The sequence below is a fragment of the Nothobranchius furzeri genome, chromosome 7 (genome assembly GCF_043380555.1).
Source record: "Nothobranchius furzeri strain GRZ-AD chromosome 7, NfurGRZ-RIMD1, whole genome shotgun sequence".
NCBI lineage: Eukaryota > Metazoa > Chordata > Actinopteri > Cyprinodontiformes > Nothobranchiidae > Nothobranchius > Nothobranchius furzeri.
Genome location: NC_091747.1, coordinates 59869345 through 59884142, shown reverse-complemented (window position 1 = coordinate 59884142; position 14798 = coordinate 59869345). Strand labels below are relative to the sequence as shown.

The window sequence follows — 14798 nt, the reverse complement described above, 5'->3', positions numbered from 1 at the left end:
ACTACTGGACCATTATTTTAGGTTTTGTGTGAAAATAAGTCCAGGATGTGGTCCTGGACTTATTTTCTATCACCAAAGTGACGTCACGGAACCAGACACAGAGAAGAGCAGAGGAAAAATGGCTGTAAGTTCAGCGAACTTCAAACCCTTCCTTCAGGAGAAAAGAACCATCATAAATCTGTCCATGTGGTAAGTAGCAGCTACGCTAGGGTAAAGGAGGTTCTGTGCCGACGTCTGATGCTGATTATGAACCTTTACAAGTTAGTAAATGTCAAAGTACGCGACAGATGAGGTCGAAACACACAACACATATGTGTGATTTAGAGCGAAAGGCTAAGGGGATAAGAAAATAACTCGTTTAGCCCCGTTGACTTGAATCTGTGAGCCGACCGAAACGGGAGGAGACTTGCGCCCCCTGTCTCTAAGGGAGAGCCCAGACATCAGCTGCTTGTATCCACAATCTCATTCCTTCAGTCACTACTCAAAGCTCGTGACCATAGGTGAGGGTAGGTATGTAGACCGGTAAATTTGTCTTTCGACTGAGCTCTCTCTCTCTCTCCCCACCACGACAGACCACTACAACGCCACCATCACTGCAGGCGCAGCACCAATCTGCCTATTGACCTCACGCTCCACTTCTCCCTTATTCATGAACGAGATCCAGAAATACTTGGGGCAGGACCTTGTCCTTGACATGGAAAAGGACTTCTACCTATTCCAACTTGAGACCAAGGTCTCGGATTTGGAGGAGACGATTCCCATTCTAATTCCGACTCAGCTGTGAACCGCTCCAGTGAAGTTGAGCATCGCCGCGATGAAGCCAACAGCCCTGCACCATCTGCACGGAGCAGAGACCCGATCCTCAGGTCTACCGAAGCAACTCGGTTTGGAACCCCTGCTAATGCTTTAAATGTTTCCAAAACGTGAAAAGTAAAAGCAACTAAACACATCCAGTCTAGTCCACTCAAACCCTGAAAGATCTCCAGGATCACCTTCAGAGCCCTAAAAACGTTTTTAAATCATGCTACAGCTTTACGTACTTCTTATGTCAACAGCAATAAACAGTCAGACGGATCCTAAACAGTATATTTACCGTCATATTTGGAAGATTTGCATGTGTTAGTGTGAAAACATTAGCATGAACGAGATGAATACTCTGTTAGAGATAAAGCACGCATGTGACTGTGTGCCGCTGCAGCGAACGCACAGGAGCAATGGCTGTCATCTGTCAAAGTGACGAGGGTTTGGACGGATAAAAAATACAAACACGTGCCTCGTGACACCGTGCCAGAAAATATCCACCGTTCATTTCTGGCAATAGCACAGGATTATGTATCCTTCACAGACATCCTTCAAAGACTAACAACAGGAACTAATTCTCCCTACAGAAGCTCTGTAAAGCAGAATGAAAGGAGAACACAAACACCAGGTAGTTAAGTGACTCGGTGTATCTGATGTTTATATATTAGGAGTTGAAATGCTGTGATTCACGTCAGGCTGGAAGTCACTTTATTCAAGAACTGCACAGAAATGATAACTCCGCAGCAGACGCTTCCCGCTCTCACCGTCGATCTGCTCCTCGTACAGCGCCGGGGGGGTTGTTTGTGTTGCTGCCTCCCCCGCCACGCTTCCGTTCAGCTGTGCTAGCCTAAACACCCCCCACCCCCACACACACACACCTCGCTGCCGTCGCTGACAGGCACCAGCATGCGTCGGGCCTTCACTCCTCGCCGTGATTACTTTCTCCTCCTTTCTATCTTCCCCCTGCCTCTGCTCCCCTCGAGCTCCCCCACCTCTTCCCCGTGTTTGTGAAGCACCTGACATATTTGTCTGTCACTTTTCTAATTCAAACCACAAGCAAACAAATGAGGAGCTCACCGGTGCAACGTTGTAGGCCAGCAGCACGTGCTTCATGTCAGGGGACACCTCATACTTGCTGGCTTTGTACATTTCCTGTGAATCAGATTTATGTTGAAGAGAAAGAAAAAAAAACAGAGAGATGATATCTCTAACCATGCGCGGTGTTCTTATTAAACTAGTCCTTAAATTCCTGCCTCTGACAGATTGCTTGCCTTAAGACGCAAACAGAGGTTACATTAATCTTTGCTCTGGTATTTGGGAATTTGATGGCAGATATTATTTGTGTCAGCACGTAAGCCATTACAGTTTGGCTGCCAGATCTCCATCTTGACATTTGGCCACATAATCGGGAATTAAATGCTACATTGGCAGCAAATTTCAATGAAGTAATGCATTGTCTGATTAAGTTGTGTCATAAAAAGAGCTGTAGGGGGTCTGGCTTGCTGGCTCTAAAGAGCACTTTTGATTTTATTCATAGACATGCCTCACCTTGATGATTTAAAAGAGAAGAAAAGATAAATAAAAGGATGAGATACTTACAAATTTCTTGTTGTGAACCAAGGCGGTTTGCTCATCAGTGTCAATGTTGTATTTCACAACATCACCGTCCCTGTTGCGGTACAACAGCTCGTTACCTGTAATAAAAGGAAAACAGAAGCAAAAGAACAATTGTCATTAAGACGGTTAAAGAAGTATGGTTGTCAGACTATAGATACATTTTCATTCCTCATGTATGCAGATGACATCACACTTATAGTTTTAAAGTCCCATCAGTTGTCACAGACACTGATGTGTGTGCGAAATTTGTTCTCCGCATTTGACCCATCCCCTGGGGGAGCAGTGAGCTGCAGACACAGCCACACTCGGGAACCATTTGGTGGTTTAACCCCCCAATCCAACCCATGTGGGTGTCAAGCAGGGAGGCATTGGGTCCCATTTTTTTTCAAAGTCTTTGGTATGACCCAACCAGGAATTGAACCCTGATCTCCCAGTCTCAGGGCGGACACTACCACTAGGCCACCGAGCTGGTGCTAGTTAGACATCATTATCTGTTGGGCCTATATCTACAGTTAAATAACTTTAAAGCAATACCAAGCAGTTTTGGTTTGCTTTAACACCCCCTAGTGTCCATTAGTAAAAACGAAAGTAAAACTCTTCTCGCTGTGCGTTCGTCTCTTTAACACCTTAATCCAAGAGCAGAAATGTCTCCTCAGCCTTTATCAGTGTCTACAGGAGCAATTCATCACTAAATCAAACAATGAAGCTGTTTTCATGATCTAGAACATGCCTGGTGCTGGAAGCAGACTCCAGCACCAGGCATGTCAGCTCCACTTTACTACGTCCAACCTATAGCACTCTCAGATCAGCACTCTGAAGTTGCAAGTGCAGTATTCTGGCCACGGAGCCAGTGGGGTCTGTGTGACATTTAATTAACCCCGTAAAGGGTCGTTTTAGCACATACTGGCTCAAGACAATGATTAAAAAATATGAAAAAGCTGCATAAGATTCAGCTCAGTTTAAGATGGCCACCAGCACTAATCCGAGTTAAAAAAACAGAAAATGGTCACGATTCAATCAGCTTTTAAGCTAATAAGCTAATAATTGGTGTTGAAGCAATGAAAGGCCTTCCCTCTAAAATACTACAAGCGTTAAATATTGTATTTTTTGCTCAAAATGTTGCCAAATACTTTTGGAACCTGCTGCTACGGCCAACTGACCTTATAAACACACAAAATGCTGTAATACAGTCGCCTTTGTAGATATTGGTCTAACATTTGATCTTGTATTCATTAAGAGTCATCCACAAACCAAGCATGTGTATGTTCCAAAAACTACACATTGCATGAGATTGTTGCAGAACATTTTGGAATAAAAGTTGGAAAATAACTGAAGACTGCTACTGCAGCCAACTGACTTTCAAAACATCTGTACAAATGGTCATAGCTTCCAGATAACTTCGCACGGTAGTATCTGAGTGATTCACACTCATTCTCAGGAGTAACAGATCATATAAGGTCTCATGTGAGATTGTGTATGCCATTCTCAAGAGTAACACATTTGTCCAGTTTTCTAAATAGAAACATTTTCAAATCAAGGAGGCTGGTGTCAGAATTGTGTTTTATGTCAATATTTCTCCAATATTCACTCTTCTCGGACTATGCAATACAATTTTAGTTGGCTTGATGGAAATAGCTGTCGTTGCATCAAAGTGGAAAATAAGAATGCAAAAAATCTCAACTTAACCAAGAAAAGTGACTATACACAATTCAACGTATTACCACAATACAATAAAAATACCTTATGAACATTTTTCAAGGCAAAGTTTCAAAGTTCAGGCAACGGAGGGATACCTTTGAAGGGAGCCATTATCTGACAGATGTAGGAAAGATCCTGCAGTCTTTAATCCATCAGGTCATTGTCAGGGAAGGATAAGATTAATATGGCAACTGCCCCTTTTCACCTCCAATCTCTCCATGCTCCCGTGTCTTATTGCTCCTGTGATCCATAGGCACACGAACAACCACGCCATTTGGCGAGGTAATTAGAACCCAGAGATTGTTATGCAAAGTGCTCTCTATCTGCTAGCATGTCTAATTGTCCATTAGAGGTGACAAAATTACCATCACAATGGCTTTAATGCAAAACGTGCTTGGGATTGCAGTTTCAGACACTTTTAGATTGGCATAGCCAAACTTTCCCTCAACAGCTTTTGTCCCCTTGTTAAAAGCCACTGGCATACTAACGAGGGCGTAAAATGGAGTCCGTCTGAGGAATCATGGTGATAAATAAAAGGGCACCAGTTTGATAAATCATCTGCCGTTATAGAAGAAAAGTTAACTGCAAAGTTGGGGTTTGAATGGGTAAAAATGCATGACAGTAAATCAGTGGTCTGGGAAATGGATGTGGCTGTTTTTATGGGCAAGCTTCGACTTAAACGCGTAACTTTTCATCTTTATCTCTCTCCCATTTACTGATCTTCTTCTTTAACCACACACCTTAAGACACCCAGAAAATACCACAGATCTCTCAAATTCTTCCCATCACTGGCCCACATAAGCTCTCCTGCAAAGCTCTTCATTTTAGACCTTATCCCTCCTTCACCTTTTCAGCTTTATGTTTTTGCCTCTTTCAAAGGCGTACTCTCTCACAGAACCTAAGGCATTGCATCTTCGCTTCTGTCTATCCCTTTCTTGCTCTTTTGCTTCCACTTCTTCTACCTTCACTCACTGAGCATCAGCCCAGGGCACTGTTTTCTACTCTGATCTTAATCTTTTCAAAGCAGTATGTCTTATTAATACAGCTTCGAGCCCTGGGCGCAGCCCTAACCTGCCATCACCACAGGGATGCAGAAGCAGCGCCACGCAGATAGAGGTGGGGCTCAGCGCTGGAGTGAGGAGGAAAAAGTAAAACAGAAACTCATAATGAGTTTAAATTAGCTTTAAAGTTGGTTTCGTCCAACAGAATCAGTCATCAACAACGCTGGAAGCCGTCAACCAATGACTGTAGAGGTGCCTAAACCAGAGTGCTTTAAACCCAGAACCATTTTCATCACTGGTTTAGATGGTAACCCTAAACCCAAGAATCACACCAAACTCAAGCACAAAACTGATGAATTGTTAACTTTTGTTTGTTTACTATGGCAGCCATCTTGAATCTTAGGGGAAAAAAAAAGTTTAGCGATGTCCCAAAACTGGAAAATGAAACTGGCTTAAGCCGGACGGACACTGTGCGATTTTCCCACTCGTAGCACTCAGCTTCAGTTCAAACTGTACGACTTCCTCGCAGGGCAGATCTCACGAGTCATGCGCTCACACTGCACGTCTGGTAGCAACACATCGGCCCTAAAAATGTGCTAAAAATAGCAGTTTTTACTCAACACGGCAGACTTTTTTGTCTTGTCTTGCCTGTTGTCCTTCGGGAGTGCTGCAGGAGGACACACAGGGAGTTATGGGGGTTGGATGAGGAAAACTAAATAAAGAAAGTAAATCTGTGTTTTGTGATCAGTTTAATTTGACATGAACACGATAAACACGCTTTCTTGACAATCTTTGTGAGTAAAAAAACGTGTAGAAACAAAAACGAACAACGTGTGTTATTAGGGAAATAGCGGGTGAACAGTGTTGATGCATGATTACGCATGCACCGTGAGCGGTTCTGATGCTTTTTGGGTCGCAGCTGCTCGCAGCGCCGCTTCAACAGTGCGATACCCTCACGAGGGACGAGCGAAATATTAAACACGCCAGAAGTTCGTGCGAGCTCACGACTGCTGATCGGTAGCTGGTCACGTGGTGTTAATCGCCTCTCGTAACCCCCTGTACACTAAACGACCGCTCGGCGCAAAACTCGCCCCGATCTCGTGGATTCTCGCACGAGTGGAAAATCGGCTCAAAAAAGTGAAAAAGTCGCACAGTGTACGCCCGGCTTTAGTTCCAGATTTTTTGAGGTTTCCATGGAAACTGCATCCATAAGAGACACTCTGTCTGAAGCTGAGCTGTTGAAATGAGATGAAAAGTTTTGAACATTTAAAGTTGAAATAATAGATCCTTTAAAACAGTGACCGTCCTAAACAGAGAACTAGAACAGCCTCCACCTTTAGGTTCTGAGGTCAGACTCATGGTGGACAAAAATTAGTTGGAAAAATATAGGTTGTTTATGTTTTCTGAAAAGGTTGGAAGCCATTTGAAACGTCTAAGATACGCCAAGTTTTTGCCATAATGTGCTCAAATGAGGAGGAAGAAGAACCAAAGAATTCAGGAGGAAGCTACAGTAGAAGAGGAGAAAGCAAGAGAAAATATGGAAGGAAACAAGTCCAGAAAAAGATGAAATACGAGAAAGCAGAAGGAGGAAGATGAAGAGGCAGGAAGAAAACAAGGAAGCAAACTTATTTGAATAAAGTTGAGTTTAAACTCTGTGCTTGTGATGGTGGCCATCCTGAATTTTGGCAAAGGCAAAAAGATAAGTGGAATGAGAAAAAATATGCATGAAAGTAACAAAAAGACGCATGAAGGATAATTGGAAGTAGGGGGTGGATGGGTGGGGGGTGTTTGGGCGAATGGATGGATGGATGGATGGATGGAAGGATGGATGATGCATGGCCCAGTCCCAATACCCACACTGCAGCCTACGGTCCTCTATGAAGGACACTTGGTGGAAGTGCACGTATGACTTTGAGTGTGTGTAAACAAGTTTTCAAATAACTGCAGAATTGTCTAAAAACTCAAGTTACAACAAAAAAAAAAATCCCAGTTAATTGTTATTTTTGGATGAATGTTGTCTCCAGCTGAGTTTATAATGTGGACAAACAGACCTGATCTCACTGTTGCCATGAAAATAAACTCAGGGCCAAAGAAATAGCATGTTGGTGAAATCCTGCTTGAAGGTCTTTAATCTCAAAGCGTAACCTCAACATAAACCACCATCATGTGATTAAAGAATGATTGAAATAGCCGGTTCCTGTAGGGCTGTTGTTAGCCGAGAGGTTAGCCGGGCAGCAGTGTTAAGTTCGGGATGAAATGGGATTTTTCTTGGCGGTTCCAGGTCATTTGTCCGTGCCCAAGGCTGCAGATGATGACTGGTTTGATGGAAGTGACACAAGCTGCTTCAAGACCAAATAACAGTGCTACAATTTAACTCAGCCACACAGATTTTACTTTCTTTGGCCTAAAATGGATCAAATTTACTTAACAAGTCACATCTTTGAAATTTTCCCCTCAAAATTAACCATGATCTGTTTTTTTTTTACAACTGCAAAGGTCTGCAGGCTCTGTGATGATGAAGGCTGGAATCCAGCTCTGTCTTGATAAATGAGAATACTAACAAACGAATGTTGGAACAAACAAATGAGGAAAAACCTCGAGTCTGAACTCGCTGACGGAACACAAAACCCCCCACGGTGCAGCCAACCTGCTCTTGGCCAGTCTTCACAGAAGAAGTCATTTATGTTTATCTGGGATGCCAATCACCGCCGCCTGCGAGCTTCATTAATCTCTGACACTTCGGCATTACAGTTGGGACACATTTCTGATGATTTATGTCTATTTTATGTGATTAAACATTGGAAACAGATTATTTGCCATCACAAATGTTGGTTCCCTTGCATCTTTAGTACCTCAAAGGAACCCTTGTCTGTTTAACAACTTCTAACCTTGAAAACCTCCCCGGTCTCCTCGCTGAATAACATGCTGAACTCTTGCCGCCAAAGCGGTCGTTACTTGAAAGCAGGTTTGGATAGGAGTGTCTGCTAAATAAAGCAAATGTGATACAACGAACAATCAACCGAGACACCTCAGCAAGATCAGCAACGTGATCAAAGAAAAAAGTGGTTTTCTTTCAGGACTTTAAACACTGGAGTCCTGTGAACACACAGCGTGAGGCAGAGATGTCTTTCAGCCGCAGTGGGGATTCCAAGCATTATGAAATATCTGGATTTTTTTGTGTATCTGCAATAAATAGTGTATGACATCAAAGACCTGCTCATTTTCAACAAAGTTTCTTTAAGAAAGAGATTCCAACATATAAAACTAGTGAAAAACATTGAGCTTGACCATTCATGAGCTAACGCCGTTCATGAAAATATTTCAAGAGATGAAAATACCTTCTGTTGAAGTTATCGTGGGATAAAACACAGTAGGACTTAAAAGTACTTTGAAGCACCATTGCACTAGCTTGGCAAGCCATCATATATAGTCTGGCCACGAGTCACTGAAATCAACGAGTCGTAGGGCAGAAATCTACGGTTCTCTTACAAACTATCTCTACACCTAATTGGACATTGTTTGGACCAATCAGAGGAATAAACAATGCGACGTATTAATTAATACCTTTATCAGTCAATGGGGCAGCCCACCACACCATCAAAGAAGAAGCAATTACACCTTTCTTCAAAATAAATAACTTGGCACAGGAGTTAAGTGCTCACCTCTCAATCGGAAGGTCGCAGGTTCGAGACCCGCTCAGTCTGTCGCTGTCGTTGTGTCCTTGGGCAAGACACTTAACCCACTTTGCCTGCTGGTGGTGGTCGGAGGGACCGGTGGCGCCAGGGCTCGGCAGCCTCGCCTCTGTCAGTGCGCCCCAGGGCAGCTGTGGCTACATTGTAGCTCATCCCCACCAGTGTGTGAATGTGTGTGTGAATGGGTGAATGACTGGTTGTGTTGTAAAGCGCCTTGGGGGGTTACAGGACTCTAGAAGGCGCTATATCAAATACAGGCCATTTACCATTTACTTAGGTACCTCTATATGCTCATGTCTCAAAGAAAAGCTCAAGTCTACTAAATTGTTGCCAAAGCCCTTTCAAACGAGTGCAGTTCCTGAGCCGGCACCATCTTTGTAGTTTTTACCCATCGCAGCTCTGGTGCAAACAAATGTGACTTTGAAGACACAAAACTGTCCATGTCAGTGTCAGACCTGCTGAGGCTACAAGACCTGCAGACCAAACTCCTTGGTTACTGCTACTGTCTGTCTAGATTTCTAGGCTTCCATTGCACATTATTTATCAATACATTGCACAGATAAAAATAAAAAAAAATGCCTTTGGTAAATTATTTCTTGTGTTTTGTGAAGAATTCCTGTAACAGGAAGGAGTCCACAACATCTCCCCAAGGTGATAAAAAAGCTTGTAACGCAGAATATCATCACACCTTAAGTTGTATAGTTCCATGCCATATTTTATTAGATATAAACTTGGTGCAAAACAAATAAAAATAATGTGTGTTTGATTGATATTCTTTGGTTTCAAAAATGCTTCTGGGCAATAAATCTTATATTGTTGTAAAGCCTGATTATTCACCTTTACTACATCTGGTGGTGGTCGGAGGGACCGGTGGCGCCTGTGCTCGGCAGCCTCGCCTCTGTCAGTGCGCCCCAGGGCAGCTGTGGCTACATCGTAGCTCATCACCATCAGTGTGTGAATGTGTGTGTGAACGGATGAATGATACACTGTAGTGTAAAGCGCTTTGGAGTCCTTACTCTGAGAGGCTCTATACAAGTGCGGGTCATTTATCATTTATCTTGTAAGGATCGTGCATCCATGAATCATAATCAATTTCCCTCTGGGATTAATAAAGTATTTTTGAATTTGAATTGAATTGAATTGAAAAGAGCTACTCTGCAAAATGTGCTTAAACTCCCTGCGACGTTCTTCTGTCGGTCCTCTTCTTCTTCTTCTTCTTTGAAAAAGGCAGGCTGGACGCCAAAAAAGGCGTATTGCTGCCACAACAACCAACACAGCCCAACCAGCGCCTCCTTTCATGCTCAACAAAGTAAACGTACAACCCCACCCCCATGCACACATCAACAAAACCCCACCACCAGCACTCACACTCTTTATAAATATTTTTTTATATTTGTATTTATTTTTCCGTCATAACAATACATATGAAACACATGAAAAGGAAAATAATTATCTAATAAAGATCATAATAATTATCACAAGTACAACTTCCTCTTATAAATTAAACAGTTTCTTTAGATATAATTTATGAACGAAAAGGTATAGGCTGAAGTTAAACTTATTTAAGCCTACCCATTAATTATTTACAAAAAATCAACAGTGTCATAAATATCAAAAGCAAATAAACATGTAAACAATACAGTTATTAAATGCATCATCCTAATTTCAACAAAATCAATCAACAGGTATAAACATGAATAAAACAAAATCAATTAAAATCAATCAAGAGGTATAAACGTGTGACTAAACTAATTTTGGTGTACTTGGTAGTTACGTAAGGCGTTTTTTTAAAACTTTTTTTGAATATTTTCAACGAGCATGAATTTTTTAATCTATCCATCCATACGTCTTTTTTTATTGGTTCTAATATTCTTTTTTTTTTGAAAATCCCAGTTCCTCTCAGACTATATCTTTGTTCAAACATCCTTTGGAGATAAGGTGGAAGATGAGCCGGAAATGCCTAATATACTACGGCCAGTGTATGCAGGTCAATAATATCGTAAAATTTTAGAATTTTTAAATGGATAAAGATAGGGTTCGTTGGTGCTTAATAGTTAGCATGGCAAATTATTCGAACTACCTTTTTTTGAAGTAAATATATAGGATAAATATTTGCTCTGTAATTATTTCCCCATCTTTCACCAAGGACGCCCCATTACCAGCAGCAGACCCAGACCCCCCAACCCCACGTGAACACGCAGTCCCCCAAACTTCCTCGGGGGACACGTCGCCAAACCCCAAAAAGGTCTCTGCAGCAACAGTCACCTCGCGTGCATCACCGACTTGTTGGTCGCTACATGCCTCACTCTCCACAAGGCCTCTACCAGAAAGGCCAAAAACGTCCTCTTATCCCTCACCACCACCAATCCCGCCCCCTCATCCACACCATCAGCCGATCGAGGCCCCGAACCTTTTCACTTCAGGCACTCGAGGAGAACAGACGCTTCACTCTTTCACTCCCTTATCTTTTTTCCCCAAAGCTCTTTGTCCTGTCTGCCCACAGAGCGCTTCTCTGTATTTCTTCTGAAAAACTTTTTTTTTTTTTTTAGTAACCATGGATTTGATAAACTGGTCATTCAATGCGATCGATACGATTTTTTCAACAATGAGAACGGAGCAGGGGCCTCCCACATGTCCACAGGGGACACACCCGGTGGGATATATGTTGGATTCCTGGAGGGAATGGAAGGTCGTATGCCTCTCCCAGCTGTCCATTGAGGATGTCGAAGACGTGTGGATATTTGGTCTGATGATCACTGGATTTCTCCTGATTGGAGTGGGAGGATATCTGGTTTTCTGGAAATTTGGGAAGACGGGAGCAATTGAAGGGCGACCATCGACATATAAATATTGGACAATGGGTTTCCATAGGCTCCAATAACACATTTTTGAAGATAAATGGGAGGTGGCCACCACCGCCATTTTGACCAGGTCACAGGTTCCGTTAAGCCCAGACAATTCCACGAAAGGGAAGAGAGGTGGAGCTGAGGGTGGGGCTGTAAGGCTGAGATCAACTGACGACACCCAGTCGAACTAGCTACAAGCTAACCTGAAGCTAACCCACAGCTAATGCGGAGATGGGAGCTAAGCTAACGGAGGTAGCAACCTAGCTACAACCGGAGTTAACTGTGCACAACACCAGAGCTTCTGAGTCAGAGATACGCCGGGCTGACCGCTGGGTAAAACCGGGTGGAACACAGAGGTCTCCCGAAAGCCGGCAGCCCGCGCAGCAGACAGAAGCCGCGATCAGACAAAGAGGCGCCGAGCTGCGGGGAGGGGAGAACCGGGTGGAAAACATCGGTCTCCCGAGAGCTTCACAAGCCGATAGTGGGAACCCAGCTCCACCAACAAGTTATATTTCAACCCATTTTCTAAAGTGCAGCATTATGTTAGATGCACTGGGTTTTACCCTATTACATTTAAATGTCATGGTTAAATGGTACATGTTAAAATCTAAGCTCAGCTCGGCAGTGACCTCCCGGTGGAGGGTAACTCTGAAGTGCCTTTTTTTCCCTCCACCTGAACCAATCCTCATGTAACCCTCTTATCTCTATTAAAGTAGCACGACTCGGGTTGCGAACGACCACAGTCACCAATTCTTGTCATGTGTCTTGCCCAGTATGTCTGATCTCTGAATTGTGTGTACTGAAACTCTAATTTCCCTCTGGGATTAATAAAGTATTGGCTGATTGATTGATTGAATCCAACCCACCCTCCTGCTGGTCTTCACTCATTTGGAGCTTTAAATGCTGTCAGGTGTGTTCCAGTCACAGGTGCATGACTGCTGCATGATTGACAGCACTGGGACAGCTTGGGAATGCTGTTTGTGTTCATAAATGGATCATTAGGAACGCCAGTGTGTAAAATAATTAACAACGACAACACGGACAGAAACCACAACAAAGATCTCCTGTTGAAAACCTGTTTAAACTGAATAAATTACTTTTACTGTCATACAAACAGCAAAAGTACGTTTTTGTCCCACATTTACTTAAAAATTTCATTAGTATAAACAATTCATGGGTATAAAATTAACACATGCCCTTTATGAAATAATTAGCATTACTTTGTCTACATTAAAATGTATGAAGTAATGCACTAACTCTTAAAATCGTTTAAAAAATCTCATTTATTTCATAAAAATGATAAATGAGTAAGAACCAGCTCATTATGAAACTGCAGAATATTTTAGTGATGAACATGAATTAATGCCATCTGTGTGAGACGAACTTTGAGCTAGTCCTTGTGAACTTACACAACTTTTAATAAAACACATTCAAACAGGAAGAAATTACCTTTAAATGCTTGTTTTATGGTTTTGTTTCACCTACTGAGAAATTCCAGATCTCTTGATTAAAAAGTCACATGTTTGCTTCTTTAATCTTTGTATTTTTTCCATCTTTATCTCCAAGTTGAGTTTCTTTTTTCTAGATTTAGTTTTAAAATCATAGTTTACTTTCTTCTGTTTGCATTGCTCAATGACCAACAGAAAAATCCCAAATCATCAGCCGTCTACCATCGTGCTTACAGCTGCTAAAGGCTGTTGGTGCTGATATGCTTTTTTAAATTTTCACCACACACAGCGCTATGCATTATGGGTAAAAATTGAACGAATAAGAGAACTTTGTTCCAGATATCTTGTAGTTAAGTCAGGTAGTTCTGATTAGAGAGGAGGTTTTCTCCCAGAAATCTAGACAAACCATGGCAGAAGCAATGACTCCATCTCTGCAAGTCGGTCTAGCCACGCTCCAGTAACATCTGCACATCTATCATTGGCTCAGACAATTTTAGGTTGGGCCAATCACAGCTCTTTATGGAGACGTTGGGTGGGCTTAGCACCAGAGCTGATGGAGAACATCTAAATAAACGGCATCAGCTTCAAGTTTGTTTTGTGAATATTGCAATATTGGAATCTGGTTTAGAACATTAAACTGGAATTTAGACACACATCAATACATCTGTTCAAATGACAGGAACCGATTATGCTGCCTGTTACAGCAGGTCCACGCCAGCAGCTGATAATGAAGATGTTTGGCTAATTGCAACTTTGTTACATCTCATCAAGGTTTCTAAAGAATGTTTCAGTAATGTCTAAAAAAAAATAATCATTTTAAATGAATGAAGAATTTTTTTTTCCAATTATTTGATGATATTTTTTCTACATTTTTCTCAAAGACCAGCAAAAAATTAAAAATCTTGATAGGGAACTTTTAGCTCCATCCACAGGATCTGGCTGTTCATTGAAACAATGGAAACCTATTCTTGATGGTAGGAAAATAGGCAGCCATCTTGGATTTTCAAATGGCAAGCATATATATTACCGAGAACCTCAAAAAACGTCATGCTAAATCAATGATTGTACCACATTTTAAACATTTGCAGACACTTTAATTTTATCCACCTCAAATTTTGAAACACACATAACTGCATTAAAGAGACAATGTGTAGTTTTTACCATAAATCTCTGGAATTGTCCATCAAAATGTTGAAAATGAATGAAATGATGCCCAGTTCTTCAAAAATAATGGCGACTTTGTAACACATAGCCATAAAAATCAGGTCTAAAAAACATGGGAGCAGGTCTGAGTCTCTGGGCGACACCATATTGGATGCCATGTTTCCTTCTACAGGAGCCGATTAGGACAAAACACATTAACTGATTGGTAACAAACAATTAAAAAACTTTTGTCATTCTTAAATGTTGTTGTTTTACACATTTACCTCTTCACTTGTTGACAGTGATGAAAGGGAGACCGGTGTGCTTGTTATTTTGTTAAAGTTTGCACTTTCCAGGGCTTTTTGACCCTAATGGGCATGCATTAGTAAGGTCTTACTCCAACACAAAAATACTGCTTGCTTGCAACAATTTAGGTATATACTGCCCCCTATCGCCAGGAAAAATACACACTGTCCCTTTAAATTTACCAACGAAAATGGGATTTCACCTCAGTTCATGGTGCTAAACTCAAAATTTATAAGTAAAGAATAA

The 14798-nt window shown here is 41.9% G+C and overlaps 1 protein-coding gene across 6 annotated transcripts in view; it reads right to left on the bottom strand.

Moving 5' to 3' along the window:
• LOC107383076 (A-type potassium channel modulatory protein DPP6) overlaps nt 1-14798 on the bottom strand; it is a 371266-nt gene that overhangs the window by 78391 nt on the left and 278077 nt on the right. For all 6 annotated transcript variants that reach the window (XM_054751024.2, XM_015955500.3, XM_054751025.2 and 3 more), the window contains 2 exons: nt 2401-2495; nt 1879-1953 (listed from right to left, as the gene is read on the bottom strand). In XM_054751024.2, coding sequence (XP_054606999.2) covers nt 1879-1953; nt 2401-2495 — 170 coding nt within the window. The remainder of the gene's footprint in view (nt 1-1878; nt 1954-2400; nt 2496-14798) is intronic.